Below are 23,263 nucleotides of genomic sequence, written 5' to 3'. Positions count from 1 at the left end.
GATCTTCTTGTTAGCCTACTTCCTGGAGTAAGGTCGAGTCAGTAGAGTAGAGCTGTAATAAGCTGCCGGTGATAGAGTAAATCAGGCAGAGATATCAAGCGGCGAATTTGCTTAGTATACAAAAAGAATAAGGTGACGAAAGGGGCTATATTGGCTTTGTCTACAGCAAACAACATGGACTATTTGGTAAGTGAAGTTAATGTCAACTGCAGTACATTTTCCCTTTTCGAAAGCTCGTGGTTCGTTAGCAGTTTGCTAGCTGACTCTACGGACAAAGACTCGGGGTGAAAATGCGCCGTTTCGTAATATTGCCGTGGATGTTGCCAGGTCAACTGAAAGCGGTTACTTTGTTAATCAAACGGTTTGAGCAGTCCACTATGTAGATAGTCGGACTCGATGCTAAATTATGGCAAAGAACATTGCATGCAGCTGATTGAGTGATCTTATTTAACATGTCTCGCATTGCGTAAACCAATATGTTTTTCGATGAAATGAGAAATGAAGACGTTAAGTTTGGCATTTTCGGTAACATGCAGCGGTGTTTATGACACTGAATATTACTTCCACAAAAACTTGCACTGACTTTGCACCCTACACAATGCAATACAAGCTATTGACACGGAATGAAATTAAGAATGTAGTTGAAGCAGTTTACATGGTTGTTGATATTAATAATAATAATAATAATACTACTACTACTAATAATAATAATGATGATGATGATAATAATAATAACCAATGTCTTATTTGCTGCATAAACTAATGCATAGCATAGATGACGTGAATGAGTGCATTAGTAATGCATACAGTCGCTGGCCTGGGACTGTTGTATAAATCAGGTGAATGCACTTATATTATCTTGCGTTGTGCACAGCTCTTGATAAAAGCTTCCGCGAAACGAGTACGAAAGAGTATATACGGACTAAGCGTATACAGGCTCCTGTCATTTCTGGGTTCATTTTTTTGGTAATAAAGTTCTGTATCACGGTCAAATACTGTCTTTGTGATCAACTAACCTACAAAAATTAGTAGAACTGTGGTCAGTTAAACAAATGCGTAGTTTGGATTTAAGCAATGCCTTTCCAAACATGGTGATGTTCATTTGAGGATAGAGGTTTCTTAGTGCACGATTTATCTGTAAGCAATATGCAGCAATACCTGTTACCTGTTATCTCCTGATGACACGTGATAACAGACCAGTATCTTTTAGGTGAAAGGGGAATAACTTTACTGTATGACGCAAAAGATGATGCATTTCTTCAGTCTGCCAGTCACGGCTTCTTTAATAACAGTGGTAATTCACAGGAAACGCTATATTGTCATATAGCAGCAGCTTTTGAAGCCATGGCTGCAAGGGTTTTAGTTGTGCTTTCAGCGATTTAAGTGCTGAATAGTTAAAATTAGTTGATCAAGAACAAGCAAAAAAAAAAAGAGAACTAGAGAAACTTAAGTTTTATTTGCGGGTGGAGGGGTCGGGAACTTACTTTGAATAAATTGCGAGGGATCTGTCTCTGCTAAGTATTATTATATCTACGGTGTTTAATTGAGGGTTATCAGGTGACAGTACACTGGATTACTGGGAGGGCTTGGTTAGTGTGATTATGTGTCCAAAGGCTGTTAGACGACAGCGATAATGACAGTTTGTGTGGTTTTATGTTTAATTGTGCAGCCAGGTGTGAACGCACAGTGTCAGACAGCAAGTCTCACTGCTCTTGTTTGGCAGGCCTCAGTTAAGACACCAGGTCAGTAAACTGGCCCTTGTCCTGGCCCAGATTTAGGTCTGGATGTGAACTGGATGCTAGTCTGAAAACAACTGACATACCTGATAGGAAAAAAAAGACTTTGTAGAGGTTTTACAAGGAAATGAAATCCTTCATCCTGTTCTCATTATTAGTCTAAATTCAGGTGGAGAAGAGTGTCCCTTAACGTTATACTACTTTGCACAATGACGGACTGTACCTTTTCTTTTATAGTGTGTTTATGATTGACATGACATTTTACAGTTAAGACATTGTGAGAGTAACACAGTCACATCCAAGGCCCTTTGTAGGGTCAATGGGCCCACTTCCAGTGTGACTCTGACTACGCTGATAGGAAAGGACGATGTGGCACGAGTACTGGCGCTAGCCTATCACGTCTCCTTAATATTTCTGTGAAAATATATTGGCTTTATCCTTGGTGATTTCCAGTCATTTGTTTACTTCTGCATGCAACCCACAGAAAATAAACAAATGTGGTGATTTTGTGTATGCGGCTTGTCCTTTTACACGCCTTGCATCTGCAAATGTGTGTGTTTGCTACAGTGTTGAGGTTTTGAGTTTTAAAATATATTATTTAGAATATGCATAGAGTATAGAACGTTCTGTGGGGTGCTGTACATAGGCTTAAATTACAGATTGTTTTGAGAAGAATGGAGTTGTCTCTAATAGCGTAGCCCATTTCTTAATAACATTTACTGGATTATGTTCTGCCCTCTGTGCGTTATCGTGCAATAGCTAGCCCGCATTGCATCTTGATCCTTTGCAAGGAGTCCCCAGGGTCTAATATGGGGGCGGAATCCATTTCGTTTATACAGGCAGGCTTATGTAGGGCCCGTTTGTGCTTCTTTAATCTCGTTCCAGGCACGTCTTCGCATGAAAACAGCAGGCGGGGCGTACACTCCACTCTCCAGCTTCAGGCAGTCGGAATATTGTGGTCAGACGATGTTAGGAAACACAATGGAGTCTTGTGAGGAGGGGGTGGGCGAGGGGGGGGGGGGGGGGATCCGAAAACACGGAGTGCTCGTTGTGCACCTGTGAGAACGACTCCCCCGCGGTCCGCGTTCGTCGGGACATTGTTCCGCAGGCCCCTGCCCGAGCCGGTCCTCCCACTCGCTGCATTTCCATGAGAACCGGCGTCCCCGGGGGACAATGGCGGCGTCCCCGTGTGCACCGCCCGCCCGCGCCGCCATTGTTGCCGGAGGAAAATAAGATTTTCAGCCGCGCCTCAAAACTCTAAAGAGTTTTCTTGCCTCTCTCCCTGTCCACCCCCCCTCCCCACTCCCCTCCTCCATTTGAGATCTGCAATCAGGGGACTAGGAATTAAACTCCCATCCTGCTAGCTTTGGTATCACTCCCCCCCCCCCCCCCCTTTTTTTTTTGACTTGATTTATAAGAGGGGGTCTGCCTGTCCCATCCAACACAGAACCCGCTGTTCTTGTTTTTTCTTTTCTTTTTTTCTCTGTCGTTTGTGTGATTTAATCAAGCCAAAAAAATTTTGGGCTGACGCAAGAAGTTTTTTTTTTTTTTTTTTTTGGAAAAGGGAACTGGAATTAAAGGGAGGAGAGGTAGTACTTTCACCCAGCGTCTAAGCTATGGTCAGAGTCTGAGTTAAGCTGGTCAGGGTCTGAGTTATGCTGGTCAGGGTCTGAGTTATGCTGGTCAGGGTGTGAGTTATGCTGCTCAGGGTGTGAGTTATGCTGGTCAGGGTGTGACTTATGCTGGTCAGGGTTTGAGTTATGCTGGTCAGGGTCTGAGTTATGCTGGTCAGGGTCTGAGTTATGCTGGTCAGGGTCTGAGTTATGCTGGTCAGGGTTTGAGTTATGCTGGTCAGGGTTTGAGTTATGCTGGTCAGGGTATGAGTTATGCTGGTCAGGGTTTGAGTTATGCTGGTCAGGGTCTGAGTTATGCTGATCAGGGTTTGAGTTATGCTGGTCAGGGTCTGAGTTATGCTGGTCAGGGTTTGAGTTATGCTGGTCAGGGTTTGAGTTATGCTGGGTGCAGGTCTGAGTTATGCTGGTCAGGGTTGAGTTATGCTGGTCTGGGTTTGAGTTATGCTGGTCAGGGTCTGAGTTATGCTGGTCTGGGTCTGAGTTATGCTGGTCAGGGTTTGAGTTATGCTGGTCTGGGTCTGAGTTATGCTGGTCTGGGTGTGAGTTATGCTGGTCTGGGTGTGAGTTATGCTGGTCTGGGTGTGAGTTATGCTGGTCTGGGTGTGAGTTATGCTGGTCAGGGTTTGAGTTATGCTGGTCTGGGTCTGAGTTATGCTGGTCTGGGTACAGGTGGTGTGTACATCTCACATTCCTCCTCCCTCTTCAGCAACCAGCCAGGATTTCATTTGATATAAGCAGGTTTATGCGAAGAGCGAGGAGCCGCTTCGGCGGTGTGTGTGTGTGTTTCGACACGTTTGCCGTCTCCTTCCCCTTTGGCCCGCGGAAAGATAGCGGCGTTTAATCTGGAGCGTTTATGGCCGACGACCAGTTAGACACGGCGCTGATCCGTCGGCCTCGGTCCGAGGGTGCCGACGAAACCGGTGAAGTTTCCCCTCGGCCGGCGGTCTCACCAAACGTCGACCCGGCAGGTGGATAGCTGGAGATGGGGGCTGTTTCTGCCACCCTCCCCCCCCCCCCCCCCTCCTCGCCCCCGCCCCACCCCTCGGCGGCCCCAGGCAGGCGTGTTTCAGGCACGCCCAGCGGAGCGTCACCGTGGCGGGTCGCGTGTCGGGTGCCAGGGCTCCAAACCCAGTTCCTCCTGTCTGACCCTGTCGAACCTGTCGGAGAGGCCTCGCCATGGCGACGACCAGCTCTCAATTAACAAATCGGGAGGTGCCGGAACAGAAAGTGCCTGTGTGGGGGGGGTGGGGGGGATGGGGGGGGGGATTGGGGATCGGGGATCAAAGTGTCTCAGAGAACTGTGAGGTCCCGGATGCCGTTCCGGGAGCATCTGGCACTAATTGAGCACTGGCGATGACCTCTTTGTTCCTCCCAAAAGCGCAGCAGTTTGGCAGTCCGCTCGGTGCTGCTCCGGTCCTCTGGTTGGGTGGAATGTTTCCCTGTGACTTGTCCCCCTCTGGCAACCCTGGTTCACAGCTTACCAGACCTGCTCTGGGGCTCTGTGCCAGACGAAATGGGGGGAAAGAACGCAGCCGATTATGCTCGCTTCCTGATATAAGCCATAGGAAAATGAAATACATTGTATGTGTTAATATCTTCCTTCATGCTGCCACAGACTGTCATGAGAGGCAGCCTTGAAGAAACTTGTAGACTCCTTCCTCAACTGCTCGCTGGCCTCGGACCAAAGTTCTTGTGAAAGTAGCCTAGGGTTTAATTTCAGTAGTTTTGTACGGTCATTTGTCTCCCATTAAAATACCATTCACCTTTTGTCATTTATTAAAAACAGGCATGTTATTTAAGCTCTAGACACATTGACCTTTAGCATATGTTTAGCAATTGCAGAAGCGGTCCAAGCATCAGTTTGTCCGTTATCATCAACGTATGTCTAGTGGTTGTAAAAGCATGATGAAAGATGGTAGGGATAAGGTAGGCTAATTTATTTTACAGCTTCTCTTATGAAATGAATGAGCTGTTTACCGTGAGTGGTGACTCAATACGAAACGCTGACGGTGGAGTTTATGTGAGTGCATATAGCATGTGGGTACATGTACCCTTTCAGTGACTCGTGTTCAGATTCGGGCACATTTGGGTGTTAGTGCCCACCATAGCTCAGACGTTGCAGGTCTGTTGTTGGATGTGATATCTGTTGACTGTGTTCAGTATCATGTCTGTGTACCGACTCGCCTATCAGCTTTAATAGACCAAATGCTTTTAACCCCTTCGCACAAGCTCTCTAGTGACCGGGCGCCGGCGTCCTGAGATTGCTCGACTCAGAAATTCACAGCTTCTGCAATCAAACTATGAGTGGAAACAACAAACTCTGTGTTCTAGCTTTATTAGTAGCTGGTACACGACAACTAAGCCAACTTAAAAAAAAAAAAAAAAAAAAAAGAAATCGATTCTGAGTGGCCAGCATAACACTAGAATTGTGTTCAAATTGTGTGCTACATAAAATATAGGCCTTCCACGTACTTGATTCCAAATTTTCTGCTAAAAACTGAAAGAATGACGTTATCATTGTGGATTCAAGCTGTCACAAGCACCGAAAACATCCTGTACTGTACGAATGTAGCATATTTGAGGAGGTTTTCTGTCTCTCGTGGAAGACTGTAATGACCTGTTTCAGTTACAGTACCTACTCATAACATAACATAAGAGAAAGCCTACATGTTATTTTAAGCTAAGAAACAACATAAGTATTTCTATTTTTTCTATAGAACTCTTTTAGGTTCGGAAGTGGTACGGGAAGCCAGATGACCCTGGGCCAGTTTAGTCCCAGCAGAACAAAGACAGCCAATCATGCCTCAGCATGTTTGCAGATATACCAGATGTGGACTCCCATTGGCTGGAGATTACCCATCTCAATAAAGATAATGAGTGGGGAGGGTGAGGCTGGGTGTCTGTTAACAGGAGTTGCAAAGGCTCTTTTTTTGTTACCAGCAGGGGTTTGTCTACTGTGCCTGAAATTCTCTGCTGCTATCTCCTGAGGTGAGGCGTTCGTTTCATTGCTTGCATTGCATAGGGTCCCCTATCACAAACCTGTCAGCCGCGTCTGATATTTTAAAATCACGATACCTCCATCAGCAACAGTGTCATGGGTCCACGTCCAACGGCAAGTGCATTGGTCTCCCCTTCATCAGTTACTCCATTAAAAAAAGATAATCGACGAATCTCTGTGGCAGGAAAGGTTTTAGTAAGTTAGCCTACGTGTGACTAGCATCGTTGTTGCCTTCCTATGTTCATTGCTAGGGGGAAGGATCTTTCCATAGCTTTTCCTCCTCAACAGTTGTCCTAATTTTCCTTCAACATGGTCTGGCCTAAATGCCAATACCTGGAGATATGGAGGATTGTGCTCCTGGAGCTCTGCGTGGAAAAGACGCAGATATTGCAGAAGCAATCTTCTGCAGCGGGCAGCTATTGTGTATACACTGCGTGGTTAACTGGCTACTGAGAAAACGAGGAAGAGTGTCGTCCTCCAGAATCTGCTACCAACGTATAAATCTGAGAAAACACCCTGCGTCAGACAACAGACAGAGACAGCTACCAACTGCAGAGACACGTGCGTTAGCAATTTGCAGAACTGAAATTTGCAGGCGTGTTGGCACTGTTTCTGTGGGCACAAAAAACGTTTTTTCTGTCCATGCACTTGCTTAGTTCTCCCTTTCTGCGGTATTCCACTGTGACTTACTTCCTGTCCAAAATAATACATTTGTGTGTCAGAATTTGTGATATCACTTCTAATGAAACAATATTGACCAAAATGGTCTTTGAATAATTTATGTGGGTCCTTGTTTTGCCGTTGTGTTAGTTTGTGAAATTGCCAATATTTCTCACCTGTTTTTTCGTGGGTGAAGTTCATTAATTGAACTTCACTGACTAGGTTGAGGACAGGGAACTGAACTCTGTGACACCACAGAATGACACAGCTTATGCCCGACGAACTGTTGATGTTACATTATTACATTACAGGCATTTAGCAGACGCTCTTATCCAGAGCGACTTACACAACTTTTACATAGCATTTTACATTGTATCCATTTATATAGCTGGATATATACTGAAGCAATTGCGGTTAAGTACCTTGCTCAAGGGTACAACGGCAGTGTCCTTACCCGGGCATCGAACCTGCGACCTTCCGGTTACAAGCCCAGTTCCTTACCCACTGATGTAACTTCCCAGTAATCATCATTCTCTATCACCTAAATGCATTTTGAAGCATGATCTAAATTGATGTCTGATTTCTCAAGCACTTCCCTTAAAAGATTTCTATCTCATCTTACAGACAGAATAGAGCATGTTGCTCTGAAAATGGTTGTGGTTTGATGCCACTTGCCGAACCACTGGTGTTCCCCAAGGCTTGGTTTTGGTCCAGTTTCTTAATTGTAACTAAGCAGTGTCCTTAATGAACCTCAGATTCGGTTTCATTTCTGCACTGACTGTTGGAACATTTGCTTAAAATGGAAAGCTGATGTCACTCTGGCCCAAAGAGCATCAGCTGTTTGGAGTAGGTAAAAGTTTAGGGCATAAGCTACTTCTCTTGCACAGGAAGCACTTCAACAGGAAACCGAGTCTGTGCTCATCAGACTTGCGGTCAGCCTGTGGCAAATATAACGTTGAAGCCTGCATACTTTTGACTTCCCTTGTGCGCGAGGTCTGTAGCTCATATGTGGTTTTGGATGCTCTCCTGACTCGCGTTTTCTTCTCTTCCGCAGACGGCCCTGGGGGTGTACGGGGAGATGCTGAAGATTTACCTGGAGCACGTTCGGCAGCTGGTGAACTCCAGCTGCCAGGACCTGGAGGCCTGGCAGATCATCGCTGGCTCGGTCGCGTCCACCGTCCTGGCCGTCTGGTTCAAAGAGCTGCTCTTTCAGAGGGAGAGTGAGTGTGCAGCGTGACTCTGACAGGGACTAACACGCACAGGCACTTAACACTGAACACGGTGATGCGGGCAGGTAGTGTTCAGAAGAATGAGGCATATATTTCCTTTTTTAAACAAAATAACATGTTTGATTTTGAAATTTACACCTAATGTTCATAATCCATATTATGACAGATTTGAAGGCAAGCACATTAATTAGATTTTAATTGTTTAAATGTTCATTTTTAAAGTAATGATGATGATTCTCTGTGAGTTAGTGACTTAGTGCACAGACCATAAACTAATACACAGACTGACATTGCGATAAGATTGTGAGTGCATCTATGCACTGATTAAATGAGTGAGTTGGTTGGTGTACAAGTTGGTGTACATTAGCTCTGGCAATTAAAAAACAAATGGAAGGTGGCATGATCTGATTTTAGAGGTTTGTAGCTTGATTCTATGTAAATATTATTTCGTATATTCATATTTAAAAAGTTGGCTCAGAAGAACACCCAAGGTGATTGGAAGGACGAAACCGAGAGAACGTTTTGGCTGCGTCTCAATCTTTTCCTTGAATGATCAGCTGCTGAATAGTTAATAATACTTTTCTTTTTACCATGGGACCAGAGAAGGGCCTGCAGGGTAGGAGGGAGTCCAGGCTGTGGGAGTCATTTGCGCACTTACAGTTGAGAATACAGTTAAAACTGGGACTGGCCTGCTAACCTGATATCCAGTTAGGCTGCCACTGCTTTTGTTTTGTTTTTTTAAAGAGGCTGAAATATGAACACCTAACACAAGCTCCTTAGTGCTGAGCTTGCAATCCTTTTGTTGGATGGTGTGTGGGTGGGGGATTGGGTGATGGTTGGCATCTTGTGTAAAAATTTAAATTAAAGTGACAGTCTACCTTCTGGGCCACTTTATGGCATTTCAGTTTTAGTGTATGATTCCCCCTGCAGCCATTTTAGCTTTCTGGTCGTCACAAACTTCTGTAATTATCTGAAATATCATTCATCATGCACGTGACCATCTGTGCCATTCAGAAACGTACATTAAAACTGAAATAATTTTTAAAAACCCCCTGAAAATATACGTACTGTCTCTTTAAGAGGTACAAGCCACCCTATGAGAGTGAGAAATGGCTAGGTTTTAACTTTATTTCTGTCTTCCAGGTCTGACGTCCAGGATAAAGAAGCAGTGCTTTCGGTTGATAAGAAGAATCCCGTTCGTCGGGGCTACAGTAAGTAACTGTTATTTCTGATTGCAGCACAAAAGCCCCTGTCTCCCCCAGCTTCAGTGAGTCATTCCAGGATGAGCATGATTGGAGCAGACTGCTTTTGTCTGGCCCTTCAGACAGCCAGGGATTACTGCAGGCCATTGCCTCAGAGTACCCTTCACCTCTGTGCACACTCACCCACTCTCTCTCTCATTCTCTCTCTCTCTCATTCTCTCTCTTTTTTCTCTCTCACTCTTTCTGTCATTCTCACTCTCTCATTCTTTCTCTCTCTTTTTTCTCTCTCTCTCTTTTTCTTTCTTTCTCTCCCTCCCTCTCTTTCCCCTGGCTCTCAAATATTTTTTCCATGAGCAGAAAATTGTCCAGTAATAGAGGAGAATGTCAGGCGTGACTGACATACTGCAGCCAAGCATGGTGGAGAAAAATGAAAGCCTCTGTTTAAAACTTGTACTAAACTTAGCAACCGGTTCAGGATGTGGCCAGTTCCTTTTGGTGATTGGTGATGTCATCAAACTGTGGAGAAAAATAAATATTGGATTCATTTAATATAAAGTGAAGCGAAAATATGATTGAATATATGGATAGATCTATATTGTATGTATAATAAATATTGTTATATTTAAAACTTGTACTAAACTTAGATACCAGTTCAGGATCTGGCAAGTTCCGTGTGGTGATTGGAAATTTCATTAAACTGTGGAGAAATTTTTTTGGATTCATTTGATATAAAGTAATACTAATACTAATTGAATCCAGAATATATGGATAGATCTATATTGTATAATGTATGTATAATAAATATTGTTTTGGTTGCGGATAGTTTAGTCAAATAATGTATGGAAGAGAAAGGGTAAAGCAGTGTTTGTCTAATTGTGCTCGGGTGCTGCTTGTGCTCAGGTGCTTGTGTGTTCAGGTGCTCTTGTGTTCAGGTTCTTTTCTCTCTACAGATCCAGGCTCAGTTGAACAAGGCCCTGGATGACATGTCGGTGAGCCTGTGCACGCTGAAGGAGGGCATGTCCTACATCAAATCCCTGCCCGCTCACGGTCTGACTCAGACGCAGGTCCTGGGCGCCATCAAGCAGTACGACAGCCTGGGTGAGCGTCCGCGCGGCACACACACACACACGCGCACGTTCCGAGCTCGTGCTCCGAGCGGGGTCCCGCCAGAATGCGGGGTTCCTTCTCTGCGGCTCTCGGCTCTAAAAACAGCCGGTTAGCCCGCAGCTTAGCGTAACTCCAGGCCAGAATTACTCGCGTAATACAGTTCAGCTGAAAGGCGAGCGGCCGATTTAAGCTGGATTTTCTCTGCCTTATCTACATACTGCTGCAGTCCTGCTGTCAAACCTTGACCTTGAGTCCAAGTGTGCTGCCGAGTCTGTGATACAGCAGACCGCGCACGTTGCCCGATGTTACCGGAGCGGCTGGTGCCTGTTTGTGAAAAGTTCACCTCAGAATGTTGAAAATGTTGGTACCGTGGCAACTAAAAAGACGGAGGGCTGCGTTCAAGTCAGACCTGTTCCATTGTTTCATGGTTTCATGTTGTTGTTGTTTATGTCCTGGTGCTGTTGCCTGGAGACCTAGTCAAGCATAGCTCTCCCCCTCAGGTGAGGTCCAGTGGGAAAAGGGCAAGGTGTCGGGGGCTGTCTACAGCGGGGACTCCAAGCTGACGAATCTCCTGGTGAAGGTACCGTATCTGAGCACTGACTCACACTGGTACCGTATCTGCACACTGACTCACACTGGTACCGTATCTGAGCACTGACTCACACTGGTACCGTATCTGAGCACTGACTCACACTGGTACCGTATCTGCACACTGACTCACACTGGTACCGTATCTGAGCACTGACTCACACTGGTACCCTATCTGAGCACTGACTCACACTGGTACCCTATGTGAGCACTGACTCACACTGGTACCCTATCTGAACACTGACTCACACTGATATCTCTGAGCGGGGTTCCTTCAACCAAAATCCTCAGCAGAGTTCATGTCAGAGTAAGTGCATGTAATAATCATGATCCTTAATGAGTTACTATTTAATGCTCACCTTATAAAGGTACTTTACCAAGCAGAGGCTGGTCCATACAGTCCAGACTTGAGGTTCGAGCCTGGTTTATGCCTTTAGCTGGGCTTATGGTGGTCTTACGTCCTTCAGGATTTGCACAGCTTTAGGTTTTTCCAAAAACAGGTGTTGGCGGTTCCCGGTTCTGTTTTTAAATTGGTGCCATCTCACCTGTAGCACTGTGGCCTGCAGTGTGGGAAATATTAACTGGCCTGGCCTCAGGGAAAACTGTGAAATGGGGGGGGAATCATAAAACAATAGTGTAGGAGCATGTTTGGTGGACGCTGGATGTTCACTTCGCTCTTTTTGTTTTTCAGGTGTATGGCGACTTCGCCTGGAGCAACCCGCTGCACCCCGATGTTTTTCCGGGCGTGCGGAAAATGGAGGCGGAGGTGGTGCGGATGAGCTGCACGCTCTTTCACGGGGGACCCCGGTCCTGCGGAACGGTCAGTCTCTCCTGCCGGGGCCTCAGTGCGATGTTGTCGTGCGCACCTGGTCAGGTTTCTATAGAAACCGTTACATAGACATGCCTGTACGTCATTCCACTGGAAGATCTTAATCTTTGTTAGTATTAGTGTCAGTGCCTCTCAATTTTTCTGTGAGCTGAAGTTCCCTGAAAAAATGATATCTACTCAAATCACAGATATCAGATATCTTACTGAGAAGGAAGGGCATGCATATCTCCTCTGTTTCCACAAAACACAAGGCATTCTGCAGCCTGAATGTTCTGGGCTTCTGAGCGTGTGCGCGGACCGAACGATGAATGTTTAGATTTTTCCGCCCAGGTCACATCGGGGGGGACGGAGAGCATCCTGATGGCCTGCAAAGCGTACAGAGACATGGCGTACGAGAGGGGCGTCAAACACCCAGAGATGTGAGTGTCACGCAGACACACACACACGCACACACACACACACACACACATACACACACCCCACACACACACACACACACACACACACACACACACACACACACACACACACACACACACACACACACATGCACACACATACACACACACACACGCACACACATACACACACGCGCGCACACACACACACATACACACACACACGCACACACATACACATACACACACACACATACACGCACACACACACACATACACGCACACACACACGCACACACACACACACACACACACACACAGGCAGACACACACATACACATACACAGACAGACACACAGACAGACACACGCACACATACACAGACAGACACACAGACAGACACACGCACACATACACAGACACACAGACAGACACACACGCACACACAAACACACGCCCAGCTCAGTAAACCTCAGAGCAGCGTCTTCTGACCACAATATACATCGGGACTAACAGTAATGAAATAAAGTAAAAGCAAACAAAGTTCTTGCAGAATAATGTCATTTTATGTAGAAAGATACTGGACAAAGAAATGCTTGTTCAAGTTGATTATAAAATGTCCAACAGTTAAGATGCTTTAGACTGCTCAATTGTGTAGGTATGAACTAAGGTGGAATGATTATAAATTTTTTTGAATTTTTTTTTTTTTTTTGTTTTGTATTGATATTACAGTTATTAGATATTACATTTAGTATGACAAAAAGAGAAATTGTTGCAGAATATTGCATTAATTGTCCAAATCTGTTTAGAAATGTAATGCTTCAATAATTTGTGCCAGTACTGTATAAGTTTTATGTTATTTAGATGCTTTTTCATATTATTTACACGTGGATTACACAGTACTGTAGTAACTCCAATATAATTACTCTGAAAGATGGCTGGTTTGATAGCGTTAGGTTGAATTGTTGTCAGGAGCAACCTTCGTGAGCGCTCTGCTCTCTCTCCCCCGCTAGCCTGGCGCCCGTGAGCGTGCACGCCGCGTTCGACAAGGCGGCGCACTACTTCGGCATGAAGCTCGTCCACATACCCCTGGTGAAGGAAACCATGAAGGTCGACGTCAAGGTCTGTATCCGAGCGCGTCGGTCGCCTCCCAGCGAGTCCCCAGCGCTCCGCCCACCTTCCCTCTGCGCTAAATTAGCTTATCCTCCTGGCGTCAGGGGCACTTCGGTCGCTCTGACGTTGTACCTGTCTTTGTTTGGCTCCTTCGCGTCTCCTCTCTGTTTGCGGATTCTGTTGGTTTTGAATTGTGTTTAGAGGCAGTTTCATGGTGTCCCTTGGGAAATGACTGTGTAGGCGGTTAGGGCCCTGGGGTGAGGGGTGAGGGGTGACAGCGGGGCAGGGCAGGGCAGGGCGGGGGGGGGGGGCAGGGCGGAGACAGTTGAGAGACACAGATGATCTATACCTGACCTGGAGACAGGAAATGTGTCGAGTCGCATATTTTGCTGAGTATGTTGTCATGGCTCACTTAGACATATAGGCCCATTAAAGGAAGACTGCAAATCATCCGCTGGTCATAGGACTGCTTACCCGTCAGAAGCGATCCTGTGGCTAGCTCTCGATGTGCTGACCACAGCTCATGAAAGCCACAACAAATCCCAAAAGGGCCAACAAATTTATCATAGAAAGTTTTTTTTTTTTTTTTTTTTGAAAGACTCTGAATCATTGCCCTTGTAAGGATTAGAAATATTAAACTGCAAATGTGAAATTTACATTTATTGGAACCTATATTAGTCTTCGATATTTTCGGAGCCCACCTACTAATAGTATTGCTGAAATGAGTGACATAAAATGATGCAATGTGAACTCCCTGCATGGTATGCATATTTGTGCCATACCTAGGCGTGTAAAAGTAAATATCAGAACACCATCATCCAAATGTCAAATATTACACACGTAAGCACCTCTACAGCTGCATTGACACCCAATGCAATCTTAATATTACATGTAAAGTCTGTGTAAATGCTTTGTATTGATAGGCAAGAAGGACACTGGGAGGATACTCTTGTGATTGACACAAGGAGGACATCCTCCATCCAATCAGATTTCAGTTATGATCCTTCCAATTATGTCATTTTACACTTGACAGAATGGATATGTAATTTGTTTGCATGTGTGGTACACACTAAATACAATCCATACAAGACCTGTTTGATTGGACGGTAGAGACGTTCTTTCTTTCTCCCTTTCTTCCCCTGAGTTAAAATGGGACCCTTACAGAAGTGGCTGCCTAGTTGGGTCGTCCCTGGTCGGTTTTTGGCAGCCAGAGTGTAAATGATGGCGGTTAGCGTGAAGGCCCTGGGTCGATTTGAGCGCATATTTTTAAAAAGATCAACGCAGGGCCCTTGATTAACTGCACACTAGAGGGGGCCGCTAGCCTATCGAACGGCGAAAAAAAAATAAAAAATAAAAAAATAGGTCGGTCTAGGCTACACTGCCCGTAAGACGCCTGGAGGTTAACTTGCCTCCTGGGATTAAGTCAGATGCTTTAAAACGGGTCATAACGAATGACCTCATCCCTGACACCGCTAAGGAAGAGAAATGGCTCCTTTCTCAATGACTCCTGTCCCATTGTGTTTCTATTACAGTCACATACGTATTTCTGATTCGGTTACGCTGTTAAATTTAGATACGTTCAGACGCATGCAGATTAGATCGCATTGCTCCGATCGGGTACATTCTCTTAAATACGTTCACGGTGATTGAGTTACGTTCCGTCGCGTCCAGTTCCATCCTCTGGTGCTGTGTTCCATTTTGGTCCATTAAGTTCCATTACATCTGTTCTTGACAGAGTTTTGATGTTCTAACGTGATTTAGTTGCCTTGCGAGAGATCTTGTCTCCTCCAATCAGCTGTGAGTCTTAGAGAGAAGCCAATAACTCGCTGTCCCAGAGCTGCACCAGCACATGGGGCTAAAGGGGGGGGGGGGCGGGGGGGTAATGGAAGCGTTAAGGGCGTGTCCTTTCCCTGATTTGGGGGAGGAGTTCAACCACAGAAGGAGCGGTTGCGGGTTTTAAGATGCTCTCGTTTGCGCGCAGGCCATGAGGAGGGCGATCTCCAGGAACACGGCCATGTTGGTGTGCTCCGCCCCGCAGTTCCCTCATGGAGTCATCGATCCCATACAGGAAGTGGCTCAGGTAACGAGCGTGGGCCCCGCCGATCCAGCTCAGCTTCACGACAGACATATTTCATAAAGCAGAAGAACTTTAACGATGTGCGTTTCCCACACGTAGATAGCCTATAATATGCATTGCAGTTTTTAATATTTTATTTGATTGGCAGAAACACTTTTCTGTCCGGTCTTACATGATGTTAAAAGACACAATGTGCATGTAGAGCAAAGTACAGCTTAAATACTATCTCACATACATATTACCAACACCAAGTGTGCTTAACTGTGTAATTTGCTAGTAGCAAAACAAATTAACTGCCAATTCCTTGAAAATATATACCATTCTCCAAACTGCACAGTAAGATGTCCAGTGTTAATTCAACAGTAACAGAGTTTATATGTGTCCAATAAGGGACCATGTGTATAAGAGTTAATTTAACCCTGAACATTTTACTGTGTGACTGCTCTTCAGTTTCACAGAAACAAATGATTTAGGATTATGTTTGGGGCATTGGAGTTCTCAGAACGCTTGACCTCTGACCCCTGTGTCTCCTGATGCTCACAGTTGGCTGTGAGGTACAACATTCCCATGCACGTGGACGCCTGTTTGGGGGGGTTCCTCATCGTCTTCATGGACAAGGCCGGCTTCCCGCTCGCCCCCTTTGACTTCCGGGTCGAGGGCGTGACCAGCATCTCCGCAGACACGCACAAGGTGGGTCCCTCTGGAGGCCGGTGGAAGGAGCTTGGCTGTTTGCTAAAAAAACCACAAGAGTAATTCCCAGGTGGGGCATTGCTGGTATTTGCTTGAGGAAAGGTGTTCTTCTGAATTGCTATGTTAAATATTCAGCTATATGCATGTGTGTAATAGGTGAAGTGTTAGCCATTGTATATTACAGTGGATAAAATGTTTGAGGTCTTTCTAAAATATTTGAGTTGCGCAGTTCTTTTACCCTGAAGGGTGATCGATTCCCTGACCGGTGCAGTCAGAGTTTGTCTAAATCTAAACTACTGTTCACATTGATTGATTGCTGTTCACATTGACTGACTGCTGTTCACATTGATTGATTGCTGTTCATGTTGACTGCTGCTTACGACAGTCTACTGAATGCAGTTGGCTCACTGCTGCACGTCCTTGCTTTCAATTACTGACTACAATTAGCATTTTCTGACTGCTCCTTCTCATTGACTGACTGTTGTTCCACACTGACTGACTGTTGTTCCACACTGACTGACTGTTGTTCCACACTGACTAACTGTTGTTCCACACTGACTGACCGTTTGCCCTGCATATGACCCACACTGACTCGTACTCACTGTGGCTCTCTCTCCCCTGTCAGTATGGCTTTGCCCCGAAGGGCTCCTCGGTGATCCTGTACTCGGACCAGAAGTACCGGCACTACCAGTACTTTGTGGCGCCGGACTGGCAGGGGGGCATCTACGCCTCCCCCTCGGTAGCGGGGTCCCGCCCCGGGGGCATCATCGCCGCCTGCTGGGCCACCATGATGCACATGGGCGAGAACGGCTACGTGGAGGCCACCCGGAAGATCATCCAGACCGCACGCTTAATCGAGGCCGGGTACGCGCCCAAAGTCGCCCTGCCCAGCCCCCTGACCTCTGGAGAGAACTGGGCGGGGTTTTTACACCAACCCCCCTCCACAACAGTGCCTGTGGCTAGACTGAGGTGTCTCATGGGATCTGTAGTTTGGTTTCCCCCTTGGCATACTACAGGGACTGAAATGTAACCGTTCCGAAGGAGACAGTCTCAAGTGGAATAAATTATTTGTCCAGTATGTTATCTTGTAAAGTTCTGTAGTTTTTAGAAAGGCTAGATCACCTCAGCCTTAGTTATGGTACAGGACAAAGATGTTCTCCCACTGTGACAGGAGTAGCTTGTGTCTTATAAAGACCATTGGGTTCTGTACAAGGTAGCTCCTTTTGTGCCTGCATCTATGACCGGTGCTTTACAGTTCATTTAGAATGAACCTGAGTTGATTTGGTATATCATTTCTGAATGGTGAGCTCACACCCTGTGCTGGTCAGTGTGGTGAAGTCGAGCGTTTCTCGTTCGCCCTCAGGTGCCGTAAAGTGGACGGGCTGTTGGTGTTTGGGCAGCCTGAGGTCTCCGTGGTGGCCCTGGGGTCCAGCGTCTTCGACATCTTCAGGTTGTCCAACGCGCTCACCGCCAAAGGCTGGAACCTGAACTCGTTACAGTTCCCTTCCAGGTGAGCTTTCTGCAGCTTTATAAAGATTTGTGGAGAATAGCACAGACACATTGCCCAAACGTTCCTCTTTGTTTTGACTGTGCTCCTTTATAATGTGACCTGAAGTAATCTTGCCTATTTGTTTCATAAACATTTTGTTACCCAGAACATTTTTTGATGAAATATTTGCTTGTCCTTGAATTGTAGAATTCACTACAAATTTTATTCATGTCACATTAATAATGTTAGATAATTATGTTAGTTTTTTGTGGTTAAAGTAAGTTCTGAAGCATAAAATTATATTTAGTGTCGGGATAGATTTCAGGCCATGATGTTTTGGTTCGGATAGTCTTACTTTCTTGGCTTGGTATGAAGGCTTTGGATTAGCGCAGGCTAGCAGAAGGTGGCTCGGAGCTCCCGGCCGTGGTTAGCTCCGGTGGCCACAGGGGGGCGCTGTTTGGCTCAGCTGTCTGTCTCCACGCAGCATCCACATCTGCGTGACCCTGCTGCACACGCAGCCGGGCGTGGCCGAGCAGTTCGTCGGCGACGTCACGGACCTGGTGGCCGTCATCATGAAGAACCCAAAGGAGAAAACCACTGGCATGGTGAGTGACATCACATCCTGTTTCTCGCACACCTCCGTCCTCTCACCCTTACCTCGTTCACCTACCCAGACTTCCAGCCCCCAATACTCAACCATCTTTTTGTGTTCGCCCTCGTTTACTCACATTTGATCTCTCACGTCCCGATTCAACTTCCAAGTTCGATCTTTATTGTCACTGATGGGAAATTCTCGTTGCAGCCATATCACAAAAACACTACAAAATACGAACGCAAAAACAAACCTATAAACTTATAGTACAAACAATAAATAATGCTAAAAATGTGCATACGTGCAAATAAGGAAATCCTTCTGTGCCTGTTGAGCATTTTTATTGCTTGAGGAAGAAAGGAGTTCTTGAGCCTATTGCACTTAGCCCGTAGCTGACTGACCCTACACCCAGAGGATAAAGCCTCATATTCAATAACTAGAGGGTGATCAGGGCTGTCTAGAATGGACTTGGCTTTATGGAAGGCTTTCTGTTGTATACCAGTGATCTTACTGGCCACTGGTAAGTAGGTATTTTTTTCTATTTATCCCTAAATCACCAAACCAGGCTACCATGGAAAACTAGATAGATTCAAATGTTCTATGAAACTATGTCATCAAAGTTTGGTTTACAGTAAAGGTATTGAGCGTCCTCAGAAAGTAGAGTCTTTGCTGCCCTGTAATAGAAATGCAATCCAAGTTCACATCCAAATTGAGTTTATAGTCAATGACATTCCCCAGGTACATATAACTGTCCGCAAAATCAATTCCATAACCCTTAGTATATGTCTGAGAGTGGATTTGAATTTCTCCTGAAGCCAGTTGGCATATCTGTAGTTTTACAGGCATTAAATATGTAAAATGCAGCATCACATCACTGTACAAAGTCCTCGACCACAGTCCCATGCTCATTTCCTCATCTTGTAACAAGCCTATGATGACCGAATCATCTGCAGACTTCAAGATGTTCCTATCCCTGTAGTGACTCCTACATCATCAGTGTAGATCAGGGCTACCCAACCCTGTTCCTGGAGATCTAGCATCCTGTAAGTTTTCATTTCAACCCTGATTTGACACACCTGATTCTACCGATCGGCAGCTCAAGGAGATCTCTAGCTGTTGAATGAGGAGTGCTTCTTTAGGATAGGAGGTTGGAATGAAAACCCTCAGGATGGTTGATCTCCAGGAACAGGGTTGGGCAGCCCTGGTATAGACTTTGCTCTGAAATGACACCGTTCACCTCCTCTCTCCATTATCTCCCGAGCAGTCGAAGAAATCCCACAATGCATCTCTCTCCCCTCCCTCAGGGCGCCATCTACGGCATGGCCCAGTCCATCCCCGACCGCTCCATGGTGACGGAGATCTCGCGGGGGTTCCTGGACTGCCTGTACAACACCGACGCCCCTGTCCCGGAGAAGAACCACATGAATGGGACGTCCAAGCACCACTGAGCGTGTGACAGGCCCCCCCCCTCCTCCAGTACCTCCAGTGTTCATTTCCCCTTCGTTGCCTTATCTTGTCCCTTTTTTTGAAATTCTTGTTTTCTAATTTCCTGTCGAAAAGCACAAATCACTGTTCTTTGTTTGGTTAGAGACGACTGTCCGGCTTCTCTGGAGAGACGGACGTAAGGATTGTAAACGACCTAACGAGGGTGGAACCATCCTTCCTCAAACGTGGGGGGGGGAGGGAGGGTTTTGGTTCAGTTTATTTCATGCACTCGGGGTTTTAACTTTGGGAGAAAAATTGGGATTGGCTGAGCTTGGCTCAAGGCCCGCCTCTTTCCGTGGTTTACGTTCAGCTCCGGATGCGATTGGCTCCCGTAAGCATTGACTGTTGTCCTCAGCCAGCCTACCCAGAAAGTGTTAGGCGTTTGAGATTAAAGGTACTACCCTGTGACTTGCAAATCACAGTCCTATTGGGTGATGATAATAATGAATTAGAATGCTCTGGGAAATGACCACTAGCTTTTTCAGTACAGAGCCAAAAATCCTGCTCTTGAGATCCACGCGCTGCTCAATGGAGATCTCAGTGCTGACCAGTCGGAGTGTTCCGCGTTCAGCGTCAGTCCATATTGCCGTTTCCATTTCACTTTAGTATAAACCCGAAGCCCAGATCAGTCCCAGCAGCCTAGCCTGTTCTAACCTGTCACATTAGTAACACAAGGGAAATGATGAGAGGTTCTGGTTCTGAAACCATTTTGTCTGCCGCGTGCTAATGTTGAACGAGTGCAGGCGAAAGGCCTCCGAGTCACCTGACCACAAGAACAAACTAACCAAAACTTCCACGCTCCACTGCAGAGTTAACGCACTTTAAACCGGGAGCTGAGCAACTGCAATGGTTTCTTCCTCAGAATCTGATTGGGCGAGTTGGCAATGATGCCATAAACAGATAAACTGACATGACGTGATACAAATGAGTATCAAAGACATGGCGTGATCCAATGAGTATAAAAAGAGTTCTAAATGGAGCATTTTTTGCATAGACGATCCAAATAATGTATTGGGTAAAAATAGCGTTAAAAAAAGGCAAAGAAAGCTTGTTGAACTTTTATAAAAATAAAAAATGAAGAATAAGAAAGTTAGTTGATTGTAAATATAGAGCTGTGCTGCCATACCACTGGCCCTTAAACCCTTAAGCAATCCGGATCGCGAGTCTGAAACAGGGTCCTCGATGTTAAATCATGGTAACAAGTCAGCACGGGACTGATAAAATCAGGGAATTAGCGGATTATTGAGCAGATTATCGTTAGTCTTCTCACTCTTCATTCGCGGGCTGTGGAAACGCAGTCGTGTGTTAAGTTTGACTTCCTTCGCTTTCCACGCCACACGCTATGATGCGGACCGTTTCTAAAGAAGTGCCTTTTGAATTCTGTTTAACGGAAAACGTGACGCACGAAGCCACTTTGCACAAAATGAGATGTATGATTGAGACAGTTGGCTGGAGAGGCGTGACGTTGGACTGTAATTTTTTTGGCCCTCGGAAGCCATTTTGATTTAAAAAATAATGATAATAACCATAAACAATAATCTTGTTTAATACACTAAGTGCACTCTAAGCGTTTAAAAAAAAAAAAATTGAAGGTATATACATATAAATTAGTATAATAATATATATATGTTTAATTGCTTAAGCATATAGTGGAGGTGATGAGATGACTCTCTGAGTGTGGAATGAGTTCTCTTGTTCAGCAGAATGGCAGGTTCTCGCATAATGCATGTGGACACTGGTGTAATTTATCAGCAAATTAAAATTCAGTCTCTCTCTGTTCTTAATGGGATAGGATAGTCAGGTTGTGATTGAAAAGGAAAATTGATTTGTCGTGCGAACATTATGAATGTGCTAAGATATTTGACTGTACAGGAACACAAAGGTTCATTTTTGGGGTGGAAGTCTGTATTCCAGGGGATCATTTTGAAACGGGTTAAATGTTCTGAGAAGGCTTGATATGCTTTGTGGAATATCCAGAGTCTATTTCAGACAGCCCAACTGTGTGGCCTGCTGTCTCCGTAAGAGAACATAGTCCATTGCCCCTGAAACCCACATTAACCCCCCTGTTCACTTTTCCTGTTTACGGACAGCTGAGCTGAATTTATCCACAGTTACGTTGTCATAGAAGAAGTGCGTCTGTCCCCAAATGTTAAACAAAACCCACAGTATAACGGTTCAGCTGCAAGTCAGTGCGTAAAATGAAGTTGCCACTTTCTGTTGCCCCAGACACTTTCTGTTTTATTCACTTGCCCCTACGGTTATATGTTGTGAATATTTTTTGCTAAATCTGAGTGTTTTTAATTTTTATTTGTTTTTTTTTTTTTTGCTACTCCTATCTACCTCACTGTATGTCCATATTACAATGCAATGGTGTTTCATGGAACGGTGGATTAAGTGAGGTTTGGACGGAAACGATGCAAACGGTTTGCAGAGTAACGCCCTCGTATTCCTGAGTCACCACAATAATTCTTGCTTTTTAATCCATTTCCATAACAATTTCATAAAGCATATTTTTCAAGTTAATCGCTGTTGCGGAATGAGCGCCCTCGCTCAGTTCTGTTGTTGTGTGTCACGTGGCGAGTCCGATCTGGCTGATGATTGGCTGGAAAGGACAGCCGGTGAGACCCCTCCAAGTGCAACTAAATATGCACAGCTGTGTAGCCCCAAACATGCTAATGCAGTTTTTCACCTGTTTGAGCTATACTTTTTTAAGTTAATCACTAATTGTGTCGGATATTTCAATGAGTTACCTTGCTTTTCAGTTTGTGTGTGTTTTATTGTTTAATTTTAATTCTAGCAATTTGAACATGTCGGGGTCAGTGTGAATAAGAATACTTTTCTTTATTGTTGTTGGACCATTTCATTCCCTTGATACTGTGTGCGGAATGTGACTTAACTTTCCAATTTTGAGGGTTCAGTGTTAAATAGAAGCAGCGTAAAAGTGATATATCCCACAATATCACGTTAATGCTTTATTATTAATGTATTCATCGACGTTATGATTTACTTTCTGCTTTAATATTCAATTTGTAAACTGGCCCTCTACTCATTCAAAACGATCCCAGTTCATAACCATTTCTGAACGCCCCTCCCCCCGCTTGTCCACTTATACATGTGTTATTTTACCACTGCAGGAAATGAGTTTTTTTTTTTTTGGAGATCTGTGATTTGGTTTGTCATTGATTGTTTTTTTCTTTTTTCTTTTTTTTTTTTAATGGCACAGTCATTTAACGTTGAGTCCGGCAGCATTCACCTCTATGCCTTCTGGGTGAGGCCCTCACACGCACACACGTAATGTAGCCTTTTCTCAGGTGACTCAACCTAGCAACACAGTATGAAATATCCTATCCAATGAGGTGGGTGGAGTTTACATGACCGCCCTGTTTTGTATCAGTTGTCGTTCCTGGAAATAAAATAAATCATTTTAAATGAAAAA

At 45.1% G+C, this 23,263-nt stretch overlaps 1 protein-coding gene across 1 annotated transcript; it reads left to right on the top strand.

The window, feature by feature from the left end:
* sgpl1 (sphingosine-1-phosphate lyase 1) lies at window positions 1–23,263 on the top strand. The gene is made up of 14 exons (XM_064316683.1): window positions 1–186; window positions 8,083–8,248; window positions 9,401–9,468; window positions 10,410–10,557; window positions 11,067–11,146; window positions 11,846–11,974; window positions 12,314–12,402; window positions 13,395–13,503; window positions 15,476–15,574; window positions 16,115–16,261; window positions 16,887–17,125; window positions 17,625–17,771; window positions 18,235–18,355; window positions 19,647–23,263. The coding sequence occupies exons 1-14, from the start codon at window positions 175–177 to the stop codon at window positions 19,788–19,790; spliced, it is 1,698 nt and encodes a 565-aa protein (XP_064172753.1). The 5' UTR covers window positions 1–174; the 3' UTR covers window positions 19,791–23,263.

This window comes from Anguilla rostrata, chromosome 18, assembly GCF_018555375.3.
Source record: "Anguilla rostrata isolate EN2019 chromosome 18, ASM1855537v3, whole genome shotgun sequence".
In the NCBI taxonomy this organism is placed as follows: Eukaryota; Metazoa; Chordata; class Actinopteri; order Anguilliformes; family Anguillidae; genus Anguilla; species Anguilla rostrata.
The sequence above is the reverse complement of the archived record's forward strand: the minus strand, read 5'-3'. Positions and strand labels throughout refer to the sequence as shown.

Excerpts from the sequence above, each read along its gene's own strand:
- sgpl1 (XM_064316683.1), top strand. Across the intron at positions 9,469-10,409 it reads TCCCGTTCGTCGGGGCTACA|ATCCAGGCTCAGTTGAACAA; the intron begins GTAAGTAACTGT and ends TTCTCTCTACAG. Across the intron at positions 11,975-12,313 it reads GACCCCGGTCCTGCGGAACG|GTCACATCGGGGGGGACGGA; the intron begins GTCAGTCTCTCC and ends TTTTCCGCCCAG.